Consider the following 18,017-nt stretch of genomic DNA (forward strand, 5'->3'; position numbering starts at 1 on the left):
CATCTAAAATCTCACTGTCGCTTCGACCACGCCTACGAGCGTTAGCGCGTAGGAAGAAACGTTACTTTCAATAGTACTCGTGTAGATACACGAGTATATTACTTCCGCCCGGTCGGATGGTGCTCGTCAAACGAGCGCGTTCACGCAGAGAGGACGCGAGGGGAGAGGAGAGAGGAGGTGCGGGCGTCATGCGAGCAGGCAGCGGAGCAGGCGGCGGGCGCTACACGAGCACGGGGCGGCGGGGGGCGCGGCGGGGGGCGCGGCGCGGGGGGCGGCGGCGGCCCGCGCCCTCGGCGGCGGCTGCTGCTATAACCGCTGGTAGGGCGGCGGGGGCTGCGTCGCGGGCTGGTGCAGGTGGAACGGGTGGAACGGCCGCCCCACCGCCGACACCTCGCCCTGCAACACCACCCGCCCGCACACACGCACACTACACCAACAGCTCGCCACCTGCACCTCTCCCAGGCGATACGTACAATACGTACGTGTTGAGTGAGAGACATCGACACGTACGTATTGAGACATTGCAGGTGCTACGTGTTACTCGTATTTGTTTGATAGTCTAACCTTAATAATTGTAATAATAATGCTCTTTATTGTACATAAGAAAAAAAAAATGTTAAAATAGAGGCCGGCCTTATGCCTCGAAGAAATCTCTTACAGACAACTTGGATAATATGTAATGTATCGAAGGACCGATCGAATCGATTCTGTAATTTTTAGCTAAAGATGTATATATATTTATTATTACAAAAACACATTTTTTTTTGCGAAGTTGAACTGCTTGTAACGATTTTTAAACCTAAGCTCTAATTAAATACAATCGATTTTGAGATAAAAATGGTTCCTGATAATATAAAAAAAAAAAAAAACAGTAACAGAGGCATCGCAAAATTAGTTTCAACACATGTCATGGTAAGAACTCGTTGAGGGGGGCGAGTCATTGTGTTGGCTGGCTGGTGTCGGAGCCATGGCTCCTATACTTACAACTTGAGTTTGTTGGTTTTGAGCTTGTTTAATATTTTTCTCGTGTATCATCAACTGGTGCGCCGCTCTGCAACAAGCAACTAGTACATTAATATAATCATCATTGAGTACAGTATACCACACCAACGTAATTGATCAATATTTAGAAGGAGATACCTCGTCAACAATAGAGAGTGTAGCAAGCTGTATCAGAATGTACCAGCGATACAGCGGCGGGCTGTATATTAAAACAAAAAAAAAAAATCAAAGTTTTTCTTGTTGTATGTAGTGTCTCACCTATCCATTTGTTCTTGGGTCATTTCAAGCGCCTCTTGCATTTCCCGGGAGGTATTTTTAACGAACTCCGGGTCGCAGTACGCACCCAGGCCTTGTTCGGCTAACACCTGCGATACATTACAATAGTAGCCATTATAATCACCGCACCACACAACACCACACAACACAACACAACACAACACAACACAACACAACGTTACAAACATACTTCATTTATAAAGCAGCAGAAATAATGAAAGATTCTAATTGATAGCTACTTAACTGTACAGGAAGCTTCACTTATTTCCAAAGAACACGGCCATATTCATAACATTAAGACTAGATTTGAACTCAAACATGATGATCTTAAGTATCGTTTAGAAAAAGTCAATTGGTATTTTATGGGAATGAATGGTTACGAAATGTTACAACAAGTTACCAAACGACATTCTGAAATTACTTCTAAATAAATTTAACACATTGTCAAATGTTTATTGAGCAAGGCCTTACTCACTAAACGATTACTTAAATGACAAATGTGAATGACAATAGATGAGATTTTTATTTAAAATTAAGAAGCATAAAAAAAAATACGCAACGATGAATTGATGGTCCTGCTCAGCGTTGTATTAGGTCCTTACATATGAAATAAGAGGAGATATTTAAGACCAAAGTGGCCAGCAAAATTGAATTCCTAACCAAAAGGTTAGGAATTCCAATTTAAAATTTATACAGCTATTTACTCATGCATGTTTTCGAAAACCGTAATCCATGTTTTTTCCATCTTTGGGGATTTCTTTGCGTCACTCAGTTTACAAACTGGAAAACCAAGGTTGATAATGAAGTTACCAAATTAGAAGAGCTTTATTTGGAATGTCTAAGACATCCTCCGTACTCCCCGGCTCTTGCTCCAACAGATTACCATTTATTTTTTTTTGGATAACATTTTGCAAGAGAAAAGTTCAACTACGATGGGGCAGTCCAAAGCGTTTTCAAAGATTTGATGTATTCTCGTCCGAATGTTTCCCTTACAAAACGCTGATTTCATATGTTAGAACCTAATATATAGGAGTAGGTAGATCACTTAAATGTAGGTATGTATGTATGTATGTATGAGCAGGTGAGTCGAGATGAGGTCAGGTACCCTGGTGACGAGACTCTCCGCGGAGCCGACCACGGGCAGGCCGGCGTCGTTGCCGCGCGGGCTGCCCGGCAGCGACACCACGCTGCGGCCCGAGCTAGCGCCGCCTGCAACCGGCCCCCGCACACCCTCCTCAGTACCACACACAACACACCACGCACCACTCATAAATAATATAATTAAACTAAATAAATCAGAGAATTTAATGTGTCTACTTACAATTGATCTTATTATTTATATTGATAATATAAATAATAAGATCAATTGTAAGTTACCTGGTGGCATTTGGTTCAAGAAATCTTTGAATAATCTACGTGAGGCTGCTACGAAATTCAATATTCTGAAAGCTTTGTCATACGCGTAATATTACTTTATACATGATTGAAAAAGCCAAAACTGATTTAATTTGAAAATTTTATAAACAAATTGATTGTTCTCGTGAAACTTTCCATGTGGACGTGCAAGTTTTACAGTGTTCAATTTAAATAAATCGATTAGGTATAGCAAATGTACGCTAAGGAAGCCGCTAAGTCCTACACTAATGCAAGTCTAAAACTTTCCGATGCGATTCATGCTATTATTTACTTAGTTGTTAAGTGATGGTAACACTGGCTCTCGTTAATCGTTAGTCCTCGCTAAAATGTGACAAACATGGTTCAAAGCTGAAAGAGAACTAGCCAATAAAGTATAGTTGTTGGGTGCCGGCACGAGTGGTCGTGTGAATATCGTGTACGTATTCGTGAGGAAGTGGAATATTGCATGGAACAGCGGAAGCGATGTGTGAACGTGAAACCTGCGGCGCTCTCGAGCCGAGCCTCCGCCGCTCGGATGCGACACCCTCCTCCCGGAAGTCGGTTACGGAACTAGTGACATGGGGTCATTCCTCGCCACTTCGGCGCTTCCTTCGTTACGGCTCGGAAATCAGAAGGCGACATGTGTCGAAGAAGTGGATTAATTCGTCATAAATCGAGTACAAGTCCAAGTCGGATAGCGACCGAGAGGTCGGTAGGGAGCGTCGGAGAGGGAGCGGGGGCGGAGGGGGGAACGGGACCGGGGCCGGGACGGAAGGAAGCGCGAAGCTCGAGGGCGGACCTGCGTGGTGCGCGCGATCTACAAGCCGGGCGGCGGGCGCATGCGGGGCCGCCGCCCCCGAGGAGGCGCTGCGCACCATCCGACCTGCGGGCGGCGGCCGCGGCGCGCGCAGGCTGCGGCGCTCGCCCCCCGCGCCGCCGCCCGCGCCCCCGCCGGCGCCCCGCCGCGCCGCGTGCGAGAATGCGAACGGCAGCCGGGCCGCCGCGTTGTAGCCGTACAGCGTCATCGTGCGCGCCTCCGTGGTGGGCGTGCACTCGTGCGCCAGCAGCGCCGATATCTTGGGGCGGATGGCGTCGGCGGCGGCGGCGGCGGCGCCCGGCGACGGCGTCCCGTCCTCGGGCTCGGCGCGGCGCGGCGCCTCCTCGGGGTGCACGCGCTGCCTCGAGGCCGACACCGACGCCGCCGCCGCCGCCCGCGCCGCCTCGCTCGGCGTCGTCAGGTAGTTGACGCACCCGAACGCCAGCCCAATCTGCCCGAGCATCTCCGGGTAGTTGGACTTTTGGTTGCTGTTAGTGCCATACGTTACCGAGATCCACACGTGAGCGGTGAAATAGAAGACGGTGTCAGAATAGAGCAGAACGAGATCGGGCGGGGGATGCGAGTGAGAAATGTTAGTCGAGAGTGCTAGCCACGCGGGGTCAGTCGAGAACTGAAGACGTTCTACGATAGATTGCAAAATATTCACTACCAAACCACACTTGACTACCTGCGTAAATAGCGTTCTTTAGATCGTTTGTGGCTTTTCTGGAATATAACAAGCATATTTTTATCGGATCGAATTATCTAGTATAATACGAAGTTAATGGACGTCACTGATCAGTGATTAGAGTGCGACATTGGTTACTGTGAATGATGTTGTACATGAAAGTTTACACTCACTCGAGAACTTGATATATTTTTTCCGATTCCCCGTTGAATATCAGTGGCCTCAGCGGTATCTGTTCCTTCGGTTGACCGTTTGCTCTGTAATAGAGAGTGTTTGTTGTTTACCATAATAATATGTACAGTAAAGTCACAAAAGTCCTAACTATTATGTTGCGTGTAATGACTCACAAATTTGGTGCTAATGGTATCGGCCCCACTCCGTACTCTCGCTGCATCATGGAGCTCAGATGGTTGCCGAGGCCGTCTGAAACACAAACATGTTACAACACACGATGTAGCACCATACGTATCGCATCATTTATGTTAAATTATTACCTCCTGGAGCATCACCGTGCTTCCGATGTTTATGGAAGTGTCTGTTGGGGCCGTGCCTTCGTATACTCGACCACACCCCACCGAATAGCGAGTGATTTCTCTGTTCAAACATACATTACATTGTAACTAATGTAAGTTTAAAAAAGTCATTCGATTGCATATTTTAACTTATGTACGATACATATGATAGAGAACATTGCTGGCGTATTACCCTGTGCATTGGGACATCGCACTCCGTGGTTATGTCGTCTAGATTTCCAGAAATAGCCCGCTTCAGTTCGGGGCCGGCCTCGTGTAGGGTCCGCAGTCCCGCTTGTAGAGTCATCTGATGATTCTGTTCGTCGTTCTGTCGCATTTCTTGCTCTTTTCGTTTTTTGAACCTTGGGTTACAGATAAAAAAAATTAAAATCTGTTGAAATACGCAATTATTTTGTATTTCAATTCTATTTTTGGAGTGCAACTATTAAGTCTATATCTAGGAAAATTAAAGTGATAAGAAATAATGCTAATTATGATAAGCGTATTTATTATCAAAAGTATCGCTAGATGTAAGATTGTATTAAGGAACTCAATTTTTATAAGCAAACAATTTATCATTCGATCTGAACTACTTTTAAATATGTATAATGTAAAGCTATTAAACCAATCCTAATTATTCTCAATGTTTATTTATTACTAACGATAGAGAGCGTAATCATTTTTTATAAAAAAATTTATCATGTTTGCGTTTAATTGTACTAAATCTAAAATTAATTTAAATGCAAAATGTAACAAAAGAAAACACAACATTAGAAATGTCACAGAGGAAAATAAAACTGGCTGGAACAGGTAACAATACAAAGTTTATGAGATCAAAATCGAAAATTCTGCATGCTCACGTTAAACAAGTTCAAATGTACAAGGGAAAAACTTTGTCCAAACCACTAGGCATGTTACAACACTGAGAGTACTCATTACAAGACTTTATACTCGATGTACGTCGTACGTATGTCGAGGGTCGAGGGTCGAGGGTCGTGTCGAGGGAGGATGCGGGCATGCGGGGCCAAACGGTACTCGTCCTCGTACTACGCCAGTGGCACGACTCGGGCGGTCGTCTACGGTCGGGCCGAGGCCGCGAACACTTCTCTATCTACTCGTATGTCCGTACCGGTCTACTCTGAGGGGCCACTGTAGCACTTATGACCAACACTATTAAGGGCACATTCTGATTCCTAAACAACATACGTCTCCTTGCGTTACTTACGCGTGATTCCTATGAAACAAAAATAAATGTGTCAGTGGTAACCGAACTTGACCAAGAAACATGAACAAGACATACAAAACAAGAGGGCGAAATGATGATGTGATGCACTGATCAAACGATATTTAATATTTAACATTTCTTCTCTACTGTCGCATCGCGATACCAATCACGACACGGCATTGATTTTATCAGACCCAACCCAAAATAGACAATCGATCGATCGAAAACTTACAAAACTAATACATTTATCTCTTGATTTCAAAATATATATAAGGTTTTCATTTAACTGAAACATTGCATATTCAATATGGTATAGGACTTTTTTTTTTTGTTTTCACACGAACAATTATTTAATGTGTGAGCACACTGATAATATCTATAGAATACTATCAAAGTATATCTTTGTTAAAAATAAATTTCACGATAATGTAAATATGCAAAATATTGATAAAAAAGTTACAACATTTATAGTATATAAAAAATAAAAGTTTAAAAACAAAGACGAGGCGGTACCTTCTGAAGTAATCTTGTATAAGGAAGGTGGCGTAGAACTTGCCGACGGTGATCTCGTTGGGGTCTCCCGGGGGCGGGACCACCTGGTCCAACAGTTTAGGTGACGTGCGTTTCCAAATTTTCTTTATTACAGCACGAAGTTCTGTGTTGCAATCGTCTATGTTGCCTGTGATGGGGATAATACTTTGTAATTTGACTCCATTTTTTCCAATCGTTGCGGCCATTCATTAGAATAGAATAGAATAGAATAGAATAGAAAATCATTTATTCAAATAAACTTACATTGAAGCACTTTTGAATAGTCATAACATTTTTTTTTTTTTTAATCTACCGCTCATTCGGAATGCTGTCTCATCACAAGAAGAACGAGCAAGAAACTTGTGTGTTGCTCTTTTAAATAATTTATTCTTACTTACAATTTAAGTTTAAGTGTGTGAATACAAACCACCGATTAGCACTAATTCAATTAAATGCTCAAAAAGAAAAAAATATTGAATACATAACCAACTGGTTAAACTACTACTAGTATTAGTTTTTTTATTCTTCAATTTCAATTTAATTTGGTACAGTTTGATTTCTTAGATGAGACTACTTTACGGACTATAGTCGGTCATCTTATATGATATAATGTTTACCTTCGGTCTTGATCTTGAGCGAGGTCCTGACGACCGCGAACAGCGTGGCGTTGAAGAGCACGGTGCCGTCCGAGTTGAGCGGCATGTTCATAGACACCAGCCTCTTGCACGCCACACGGTGCGGGCACAACTTGCCGAAACCTGATGCCCATATTTAAAGATATATAGTAACTAGATTTTCGTATGGTAGTGGAATAGCAGGAATGTCAATGGAAAGTAGAGACTATCGCCCATAGTCAGGAACAGCAACACCACTACACGTCTACAAAATAGACCAGAAATTGCCAATTGATCAGGAATGCCTGCTAATAAAATTGTGCGACGGTACCACCGCGCTATACATTGTTTACGAAGTAACTGCTATAGTGCATGCAATAGCCATTTTAAGGTATGGTATATATAGAAGAGTACTTACCTAAAGGAGGACTAATTTTCCTTAACAAAGTAACTACGTCTAAATGTTTTATTCTACCCTTGGCATCGGGATCGTATTCACTCCATAACCTGTAGATAACATTACAAATACTATTAATATGTAGTGTACTCTATACAACCAACTTAACGAATTTGTGAGATATCTCTACTGGATCATGAATAAAATAATAAAAGGCCATAAGTGTGCCGAAGATATCTTGTCAATCGTTACCTGATTATCTATGACTTGAATTTATTAACACATAAACTCTAAAATCCAGGAATTGTCGTTGTTGGTTTGAGTTGATAATTTTTAGTATTTTTTTGATAATAATATAAATGAATAGATGTGCGATGTAAAGCTCACCTTATAAATTCATCTAAGTGGTGTGGTCCCAGTATTGACCAGTCTCTAGTTAAATAGTCGAAATTATCCATAATGACTGCGACAAACAAATTGATGATCTGAAAATGAACACTCTGCTGTAGCTCAGTATTAACTTTAACACTGTCGTTGAAGTGTTCACGTAGCGTCGTACAAACCTTTATCAAGGTAACACTATATACGAGTATTACGTACCAAAAATGAGCAGAGGACGTAGAAGGAGATGAAGTAGGGGAAGGCGAGCACGCTGCCGCAGGAGCCGGAGCCCTCCTCGCCCTCCTCGTCGTAGTTGCGGTCGCACCTCACGTCCGGCTCCGGGGACACGCCCATCATGATGTCCTGCCACGCCTCGCCTGCGCAACACACCAACGAACGAGCAGTGACCAGTGAATTAAATTGACTAAATCATTGTTGTTTTGACATAGGTTGTTGATGTTACCTGTTGCTGATCGAAACAACACGAGTATGGCTTGCGGGAACGTTTGGAAGTGATTGTTTCTTGTTATGTGCGTCTCGTCGTCTATTGCTATTTTACCAAACACCTGCAATGAGATGACATCAATATGATCAATTTATGACGTTACCGATTGACCAACTATTGCAGTAAATAATTCAATTGTAATAGACTTTATAACTAATACAACGTCGTGAGTACCTGCATGCCCACAACTGCGTAGATGAAGAACAGCATGAGGATCAACAAGGCGACGTAAGGCAGTGCCTGGAATGATTTGATGAAGGTCCACAGTAGCGTCCGTATACCTTCACCCCGGGAGAGCAGCTTCACCAGCCGCATCACACGGAACAGGCGGAAGAAATTGATCGACGGGATCGAGCTCTCCTGTGAATGTCCACATCAAATGATTAATCATGTCAGTTAATTTTAGAGAAAAGTAATGAGAAAGTAATAGCAGAAGTAATAGTCTAGATTCAAGCACAAATGAATAAAATAAAAATTTTAGAACCCTTTCTTATTTCGTCAATCTTATCATTTTATTGATCAATGAGTTTAATTTAATATATTATAATTGTGTTATATATTCAGTAAGTAATTCTAATGAATTTGAAAAAGATATATTCTTAATTACTAGAACCATAAGTACAAGTTTTATCCTTACACCCAATTCTTGAGTCTCCTACTTTGATATGTCACTTGTGTCTACTATACATTTATCGTTTTGACTTGCTAAAATTAAAAATAATATTGTCATATTTTTGTTTGCAAGATATAAACAACATTGACGACGGATTCACAGATTGCATTAATATCAAGTGCAGTAAGTACGGTGGGTGGTGCGATGTGCCTTATGGTTCATCCGGCTAAGGTTCATTGCGTTACTGTCCCATATTTAATGCCTATTGTATGTACATCAAAAGCTTGAGTTTTAATTGATTTATTGGAGTCATGTCATACAACATCTAAAGCCGCCCCGACTCTTTCTGATTATGTGACTTAATTACAACACGTAGTCCAATACGTTTCAGTATGAAGCGTCCTATTGTTAAATTACTCTGCATGTGATCGTGTTCTATGTATTGTAGGGTCCGCGTGAAAGCTCCAACTTACCTTGACAACATGCGCTCTTGGCATTCCACTGCCCTGAAATCAGCATTAAGTCCTTCAAATGAAACTGTATCTAGAAACAGATCTAAAGTGAGATAGCTTTAGCATTTGCTGTTATTACGACATCTATGTTGTCCATGCTCGAGACAGTAACTGTTCTGTGGTCATTACGAAATAGCCAAACTGACGCCATAAGGAACATAACAAAATTTGTACTCGATAGTTGAACATCGTAAACTGGGTGGTGACAGTGGCAGTTTGGCTATTCCCGAATGAGACAGTATCTATCCAAGTGAACGTGTTGCTATAACTGTCGTGGTGTTTGTTGTATACGAGTGCGTGATTGCGATCGGTACCTGGTTCTTGAGTTCGTTTACTTGCGACACCACGATGTCTATGATGCTTCCCAACACGATGATGAAGTCGAACGTATTCCACGCGTCGCCGAAATAATTCTGTACAAACAAAACGTACAAATTAATAAGATTCACTTTATGTATACTATTTAGACATTGATTCTCTAATGTTTGAACTGCTAGAGCTATGTGTATTAGAGTTAAACAACAACTATCTGATTCATTCATTCATAAACTTAAGAGCTTGTCTCTTGTCGGTGGAGCTCTTGCCACTTTCTACGATTTTCCATCATACTCTTTAAGCGTTGATACGACACGACTCCAATTCTGTCTTTAATTTGTTTGATATAGCTGTGCCTTGGTCTTCCTCTCCCCCTCTTTCGTTCTATCTCTCCCTCAATAATTACTTTCATAAATTCATCGTGCCGTATCAAGTGCCTTAACATTTTCCCTCGTCTACTTTCTATACCATTCAAATACCATTCAAAATGTGCCTTTTTCTTTCAGCCTGTGCAATACTTCTTCATTTCTTACTTTATATTTCCTGCAACTATTTGATATGACTATTAAATTCATGTGCATTATGAGCCCATACAATCGCTGTATAATGAGCCAGGGATCATATTAGTCATTAGAAAAAAAAACATTGAATTAACATCTATTCTTTAAGTTGATCAAATATAGAATATATTTTTCTAAAAAATAATATAGTGAAGAAATAGTATTATCAGTGTTATTTGAATCAGAACGTTATATTTAGTGTATACGGTATACACTAGGTTTCCTTCGTTAGGGTATGATGGACGTCTCCATGGCTCACCTTAAACCTAAACGCAGCGAGCTTGAATATGAATTCGAGCGCGAATATGGCCGTGAATATCATGTTGAGCATGTCGAGGGCCTTGCTGTAGTCGGTGGGCTGGTTGTGGTACTTCATGGCGAGCGTGATGGTGTTGATCATGATCAGCACGAAGATGGCGTACTCGAACGGCTGCGACGTCACGAACCACCACACCTTGTACTGGATGCGGTGTTTCGGTATATACCTGCACACATACACACACAATCACGCTCACACACACTAGCTGACAAACATTATAAGGTACACCGCATTTTATACAAATGTAATAGTGTTTGCATATAAAGTCATCATCAGTGTTGACATAAAGTAATGAATATGGTCCTAACAAGAGTTTAAACCTTTTGGATGAAAGACTCGTGTACGGAAACTTAGTCGTATTGAAAGCAGTCTTCGTTATGTTGATGTACCCAAGTAGCACCCAAACATTTGTGAAGCTCTATGTAGCGTTTTGATTTTATAAAATTTTTATGTTTTATATCTGTAGGGGTTGTTCCTACACTTGTTGATAATGATAATTGATGATCTACGGGGATGATAAATAAAAGATACGTCCCGTAGTGAGCACTCGATGTTACACGATGATTTATTGTCTCGTATAGTAATATATGTGTAGTGAAATGATATATGCTACGTAAGTGATATAATTTATATATATGATTATTATAGTACGGTGTTCCGTGCAATATTTATAATACAAATCTTACTAATATTATAAACGCGAGTTTGTGACTGTGTGTGGCTTTCAGGCGAAACCTACTGAATAGATTTTAATGAAACTTTACAGTAATGTAGCTTGTACACCTGAATAACACATAGGCTATAATTTAAAAAGATATTATGTTAGTGGGGTGAAATATAATGATAAATATCAAGTAAGTGTGATGCAGACGAAGCTGCGCGGGTGAGCTAGTATATAATATTTACCTTCTGATAGGTTTAGCTTTTAATGCAAACTCGATACAATTCCTCTGGTTTTTGTCCAACTCACAGTTCTTGTACTCCTGTTCACCCTCATTTTGAAATGTCACTATGACGAAACCGACGAATATATTTACCTACAAATGCGTATATAAGTTATATGAAGTGCCAGGACATCAGTAATAAACACTTTATTTGAATTTAAACATATGCATATAATAATATATTGTGACTGTGCACGAGCGATATTATTTGAATATTTTTTTTATACTACGATGATGGCACATAACTCCTAATTAGCAAGTGAACAGCCGAGTACGAGCGGGTCGTGGGCGTCGAGTATGTATAAAGCGGTGGTGTCGCTCGCGGCCCGCACTAGTAATAGCAGTACAGTACAGTACAGTAATTCAAATTCAAATTCAAATTCAAAATATCTTTATTCATGTAGGTCTATTACAGACTCTTATGATATGTCAAATCTACCGTCAGTTCGGAATGATATCGAGATGAGAAGAACTGACAAGAAACTCAACTCGTAATGTGGTACGTACCATAAAGAAGGCAATAATAATAATATAAATAATGTAGTAGGCTGCAACAATTGGACGGAAGTTGGTGATGGGGCCGCGGTCCTCCGCGTTGGAATCAATAGACACGTACAACAACCTGCAACACACACACGCACACACGCAGCTCACTTCACTGATCACTGGACAGTCGCACAACACAGTTACAACACACAACAAAAGATAAAATGATTAGATTAGATTAGATAAGACTCATAAACTTAGTCATCTGGCTAGTTCACTAATGATACATCATGATACATCTTGCTGGTACAAACTGAAAACCAGCGCTGGACGCCCATCAGTCCAGCAATAGCTGGTTTTGTACCTATTGCCAATCATATTAAATATGTATAAATGTGTAACTATATAACTATACTGGCAATAAATGGATTTATTATTATTAAATTATTTATCAGTTGATAGAGCTTTAGCTCTATTTGGTGACCCTGGTGCTGCTCGTATGCTGCTGGTCACTCTGTCTGTATCTGCAAGCTATTACAATTACTGGACAGCTGCTATTTTCTGTGCATTTGATGCACAGAAATTAGGAAATTTAACAATTTTGTAACCTCCTCAGTCCTCCATTTATTGCATTATAAATACTTTTATGTGCTCTATTCGAGTTTGTGTTTGTCGCCTAATTTTATAACTTTCATTACTATAACTTGTTATGATTTAAATTTCAATGTATAACACATATTGTATATTTGTCTGTTGTCGTGTAACACTGACTCACCCTGGCCATCCTTCAAACGTGGACACCGTAAACAGAGTGAGCATCCCCTTCATCACATTGTCAAAGTGGAAGTCGTACCTCTTCCACTCTCTGTCTTTTACTACATAATTACGATTCTCAAATACTAAATAAGTCCCTCTGAAATAACCAACAATGTTTTGTTAAACTGTACAAATATAACGTAACACTATTCGTATATAACACTAAAAGTGTAGAAGTGTACTTACTGACATTCGTCTTTTGTCATTTTCGATATATCATTACAACTAAAAAATTTACCCTGAAACAAATTATCTCTTAATACTTGTAAAATAAAGTAGTTCGTTGATAGATGGTAATGAACAAACATGCAACATTTACGTAATGCTTTAACATTAAGAAAACTTAATATAATGAATTAAATTATAAAACGTACGTGTAGAGAGACCTTCAGGTTGTGAACTCATTTCTCATGATGCACGTCTTCATAACAAGCATTACAAATATACACCAAATAGGTATCCCTCCACTTTACCAAAATGTTGAACATGATATGTATGTGGTAACAATGACACAACACTATCGCATGCGGCATGTTCATGAACAGAACGACAAACATTACAATGAGTAGCAACATGTCAATAAACAACTACATAGTCATGCTGACCGAGACCTTCTAAAACCTTTCACTGATAAATGCAACGATACCCCACAATTACAGATAACAAATATTCTGACAAATCATGTTAATAAAATCGATATATTTTAATTTAAAAAAGTTGGTATTCAATATTTGACATCAGAGAAACATTAAGAAATTGATCATGGTCTATGCACGGAGGGCGCCGTTAGAAGGTCTCAAGATCCACCAACAGAAGCTCACCTTGAACAACTGTACACCGACGACAGCGAACATAAATTGTAATAAATAAGTAACTAGCATTATATTTCCTATTGTCTTAATCGCTACTATCACACATTTGACCACATACTGTGTTACGGAAGTTCGTTAGTTGCAGGCGATACATTACCGGGGCAGGGACAGTCCACAATAGTCCGGTGCGGCACGCAGCGGCGGGACATAGGGGGACAAGCAAACCATTTTAATCACACGGGACTCGTTTACATGGGACGCAGTGGGGACCTCATCTATGTTACCAGTATTAGCGACGGTTGGAAAGGGCAAGATAAAACCTGTTAGATAACCTACTGAGAATATAAGTAAACGCCAAGGTAGGGGTATGGTTATACGCAAAGGTTTATGTAAAGGTTTGCATGTTTACTACACCTTTGGGTTCAACGATAAAGTTAATGATGACATGCTTCACCTAATTAAGACGACATCTAACGTAACTTTGGATTAGGAGCATGAATAACTAAAGGATCTAGACGTAGTAATCCTATATCTACACGTTCACGCCGCACCACATGCTGTAGCTTTTAGTTTACCTTCTAATAACACTGAACAAATTACTAACTATTACACTCTCTAACACTTATGACACAGTTTGTCTAAATATTATGCTATATTGATATGGAAAAAGTACATTTCATTAATAATTATTTACATTGACAACCAACGGGCACGACTACCCGCGGAGATAGGCGTACACAACTCATGATGACCACAGATGATCGACGAGAGCGCGCCTGAGCTACGATTGGTCGATTAAATACAGTACCTTAGTTGTACGATAAAAATGCAAAGCTTTGTAGGTAAATATATTATACCGAAAGCTGAGCATATATTTAAGATAGCACAAAAGTTAGTTAAGCTAAACGGATAACAATGGCAAAAGCTTCCTTTAAATATTCTCAAATATATAAATATATCATAAAATAGAACTTATAACAGAAATCATGAGAAATGAGTGTAGCGGATAGAATTAGAAAAGAATTGTCGAGGAAAGGAAATAAAAAGAAATATCTGTATACCCAAAGGTGTAAGGTGTACTTATAAAACTTGTAGATCAGATCAATATAGACGTGAATTTAGAAAAGATTGTTGTGTATTAACTCCAACTCGTGTTGCCACACGTGAAACTTCTTTTCGTCTCTTAATAGACTAGAGACCGCTTTAGCCTCCGACGAGGTGTAAATGCGAAGGTGTAAATGTACTGAAGAAAACGCCCCCTACCTTGAACATTTGCACTCCCATGACCGCGAACATGAATTGCAGTAAGGACGTTACCAATAAAATGTTGCCGATAGTTTTGATTGCAACGATCACGCACTGAACAACGTGCTATAATCATGGAAAACAGTTGATATTTTAAAGACAAATAAAACAATACGGCGTATTGAAACTAGCCTGTCCTACATTATATTATATTACAGACATTACGACCTATTAAGACAATCAAATTTTATAACACTAATATTTAGAAGGATCAAGAATTAAGAATAACGAATAATGACTAACCTTAAGGCCTTTGGCCCTATTAATAGCCCTAAGAGGCCTCAGCACCCTGAATACTCGCAATATTTTCACCACCGATATACTACCAGACCTGAAACATTACACAATATCCATACAGATCACAAATCACAATACTCAGTTCCATGGTCGAGTAAGTATAATAAGCGAATTGTAGACTCACTTAAAACTCATAGAGATGAGTGAGACGCAAACGACGAGCATGTCGAGCACGTTGAATGCGGAGCGCAAGAAGGCACCCTGGTGTAGAATCAGGCCGTACGTCACCAGCTTCAGGAACAGCTCCAGGGTGAATATGCCCGTGAAGAACACGTCGAATTGACTTAACAACTGCACATAAATTATATATCTTCAAACATATATTACCGACATTACATGATTCTGTCATTGGAAAGTAACACTTTATTATATTGCATCTATTTCAACATGTCCACACCATCACATGAAGTATAAAATTTAAAAAAGATACAGCTGTCTCTTAATTATTTACTGAGTAAGATATAATTGTATTACTTATCTGCATGAATTAAAAAAAAACTTATTTATCAAAACCCTATTATGCTCGTTATTTGGTAGTTTTTATAATGTATTTCATGGGGGATCTCTAATTAATTTTCAGATTACACTATCGACTATACATTATATAATATTACAAAGTTCCGGAGATTACGTGATGTACACGTAAGATGGATTCATAGTTAAAATAGACTACTAGCCAATATTACTTACAACACTAAACACAAAATTACACTGACCCAATTTCGAAACCCCTTCTGTGCTGCATCGAGTGGATCCTCAGCCGCCAGCATGGCCGACGAGAACATGATGCATACCAGGATGATATTCCCGAACGGCGAGGAGGCCGACAACTTGTAGCAGAGCACGCGGAACCTGCCACACCACACCACACGACGGTCACCACCCATCCACATGATACCACACTCTTACTTCACGAGTAAATTAATTTACATGAACATATATTTAATTTAGTATTAATATTATTGCAATATATCACGTTTTATTTATAAATTGGTACACATACATACAATAACTATAATATATGTACGTAGTAACATGCATCAACATGTACAAGCGGAGGAGTGTTAAATAATTTAAAGTGCGGTGCATTTTGTAAGTGTTGTAGTATTTATTTATATAACTGTTTCATTAAAGTGAATAAAGTAAAAAATAAGTTCAGGCTTCAGATCGAGTTCAATTAAAATCATTTACGGTAGATAAAATATTATTATATTTTTAGTCAGCCTCTGGTGGGTATATTTATTTATTTATGAAAATATTATAGAAATCAATCAATTCAGAAACTGTATATAAATCAAATTACAAATACATTATAATACACAACAAGGCCATGCAAAATATATCAAAGCAAAAATAAAATCTCTAACGGCATGCAACGTGCTAAACTTCCGATGACTTCTAGAAACATAAAATAAAGGTAACTAACGGCCTCTAAGTGGCTCCACCTAAAGGATCATGCTCCAGAGCCAACGAAAACTGAGATCTAAACAAACCTATCCGCTAGAGGGATTATAGACAGATATCGGGTACCCAGGATTCTCATTGCTAATACGTTTACAACGTTCACTGCAGACACTGAACGTGTTACAGCACAACACACGTGCACATTTAGTACACAACACAAATGGTGATAAATGTGTACATGTCGATGACGCTAATGACGTTGTAAATACAAATGTTGCTGTTGGGATGATGAATGGAATGATAGGCCAATCTGTAAGGCTGTATTCGACAACACACTCTGCCAATTGGGTTCACAATGAGACACGGGTACCACGTGGAGAGACCACCATTCACCAATCACCTGTTCGTTGGTGAGAATATGAAGAAACTACTAGCGTTCGGTATTGGCGGCGTCTGATTTGGCATGTTCAGTTCTGAAACACGCCGTGGTCTGGCTGTTACCAGTGTTCCCTCCTCTTCTGACTGACCGCCATCTTTATCAGATAGAAACAAACGACGATAGACGTTTTGCTTACATTATATCCTGCTTATTATGCACATAGAAAATAAACTACCTTGGTAATACCTAATATTATTCTACCTAATAAAAACATGCCGCAAGTAGCTTAATTAATGAATAGAACCTACATTTATAATTCTGCGTGACCTATAATACGCTACAGATTTGAGACTATTTTTCAACCTCTTTATAATAAATGAGTAATGCAAACATAAGTACAGTGAAATTACTAGTAATTGTGTAAAAAATTATATTAATTACGTAAAAATAATATTATGAAAATATTAAATTTGAGAAAGACGAGAGGCGTAAAATATTTACTGGATCTGATCTTGATCGCACTACATAAACTGACTTCAATTTAATTATTGTAATGAGCTCACAAGAACAGATCGTTATTATTGTAATAAATAAATATAAAAAGTATGTAAATAAACATCTAGACAATTCAGTGGAAGCTCAAATATCATCTGCCGCTGCTCCTGTACCCTAACCTGTTGCTTTTGGAAAATATGAAGAATGACGAGGCGTCGGGGATGGGTTTCTTAGTGTCGTGTATATCGACCTCCGAGAGGCGGCGGGGCCGAGCTGACGACGTTGTAGGCTTTCGTTTCAGACGGGGCTCTTCGTCCATCTCTGTATTCACTGTTTTGGGTTGGTTAGCCATCGAAACTTTCTACTAGCATTATCAGTACGAGTATATACATATTATTTTTAACTAGATCCTTCAAC

At 39.6% G+C, this 18,017-nt stretch overlaps 1 protein-coding gene across 8 annotated transcripts in view; it reads right to left on the bottom strand.

Moving 5' to 3' along the window:
- Positions 1–295: 295 nt before the first annotated feature.
- The window catches only part of LOC131843118 (muscle calcium channel subunit alpha-1), a 139,341-nt gene continuing 121,619 nt past the window's right edge, over positions 296–18,017 (bottom strand). For 2 of the 8 annotated variants that reach the window (XM_059191716.1, XM_059191715.1), the window contains exons 20-43: positions 17,780–17,930; positions 16,039–16,174; positions 15,447–15,613; positions 15,269–15,356; positions 13,730–13,837; positions 13,095–13,147; positions 12,868–13,005; positions 12,114–12,228; positions 11,569–11,699; positions 10,603–10,828; positions 9,783–9,881; positions 9,430–9,462; positions 8,518–8,703; positions 8,302–8,404; positions 8,058–8,215; positions 7,845–7,942; positions 7,479–7,567; positions 7,064–7,204; positions 6,429–6,594; positions 4,884–5,052; positions 4,673–4,772; positions 4,526–4,601; positions 4,352–4,435; positions 2,545–3,978 (exon numbers count right to left, since the gene is read on the bottom strand). In XM_059191716.1, coding sequence (XP_059047699.1) covers positions 3,288–3,978; positions 4,352–4,435; positions 4,526–4,601; positions 4,673–4,772; positions 4,884–5,052; positions 6,429–6,594; positions 7,064–7,204; positions 7,479–7,567; positions 7,845–7,942; positions 8,058–8,215; positions 8,302–8,404; positions 8,518–8,703; positions 9,430–9,462; positions 9,783–9,881; positions 10,603–10,828; positions 11,569–11,699; positions 12,114–12,228; positions 12,868–13,005; positions 13,095–13,147; positions 13,730–13,837; positions 15,269–15,356; positions 15,447–15,613; positions 16,039–16,174; positions 17,780–17,930 — 3,506 coding nt within the window. In that variant the 3' untranslated portion in view covers positions 2,545–3,287. Of the gene's footprint in view, positions 397–984; positions 1,052–1,260; positions 1,368–2,383; positions 2,488–2,544; positions 3,979–4,178; positions 4,217–4,351; positions 4,436–4,525; positions 4,602–4,672; positions 4,773–4,883; positions 5,053–6,428; positions 6,595–7,063; positions 7,205–7,478; positions 7,568–7,844; positions 7,943–8,057; positions 8,216–8,301; positions 8,405–8,517; positions 8,704–9,429; positions 9,463–9,782; positions 9,882–10,602; positions 10,829–11,568; positions 11,700–12,113; positions 12,229–12,867; positions 13,006–13,094; positions 13,148–13,729; positions 13,838–14,983; positions 15,092–15,268; positions 15,357–15,446; positions 15,614–16,038; positions 16,175–17,126; positions 17,260–17,779; positions 17,931–18,017 lie in introns of those variants that run through there. The other 6 variants (XM_059191718.1, XM_059191719.1, XM_059191722.1 and 3 more) reach the window with 6 other exon arrangements.

Source organism: Achroia grisella, unplaced genomic scaffold (genome assembly GCF_030625045.1).
Source record: "Achroia grisella isolate CSIRO2021 unplaced genomic scaffold, CSIRO_AGI_Agris_v1 utg2786, whole genome shotgun sequence".
Classification (NCBI taxonomy): Eukaryota; Metazoa; Arthropoda; class Insecta; order Lepidoptera; family Pyralidae; genus Achroia; species Achroia grisella.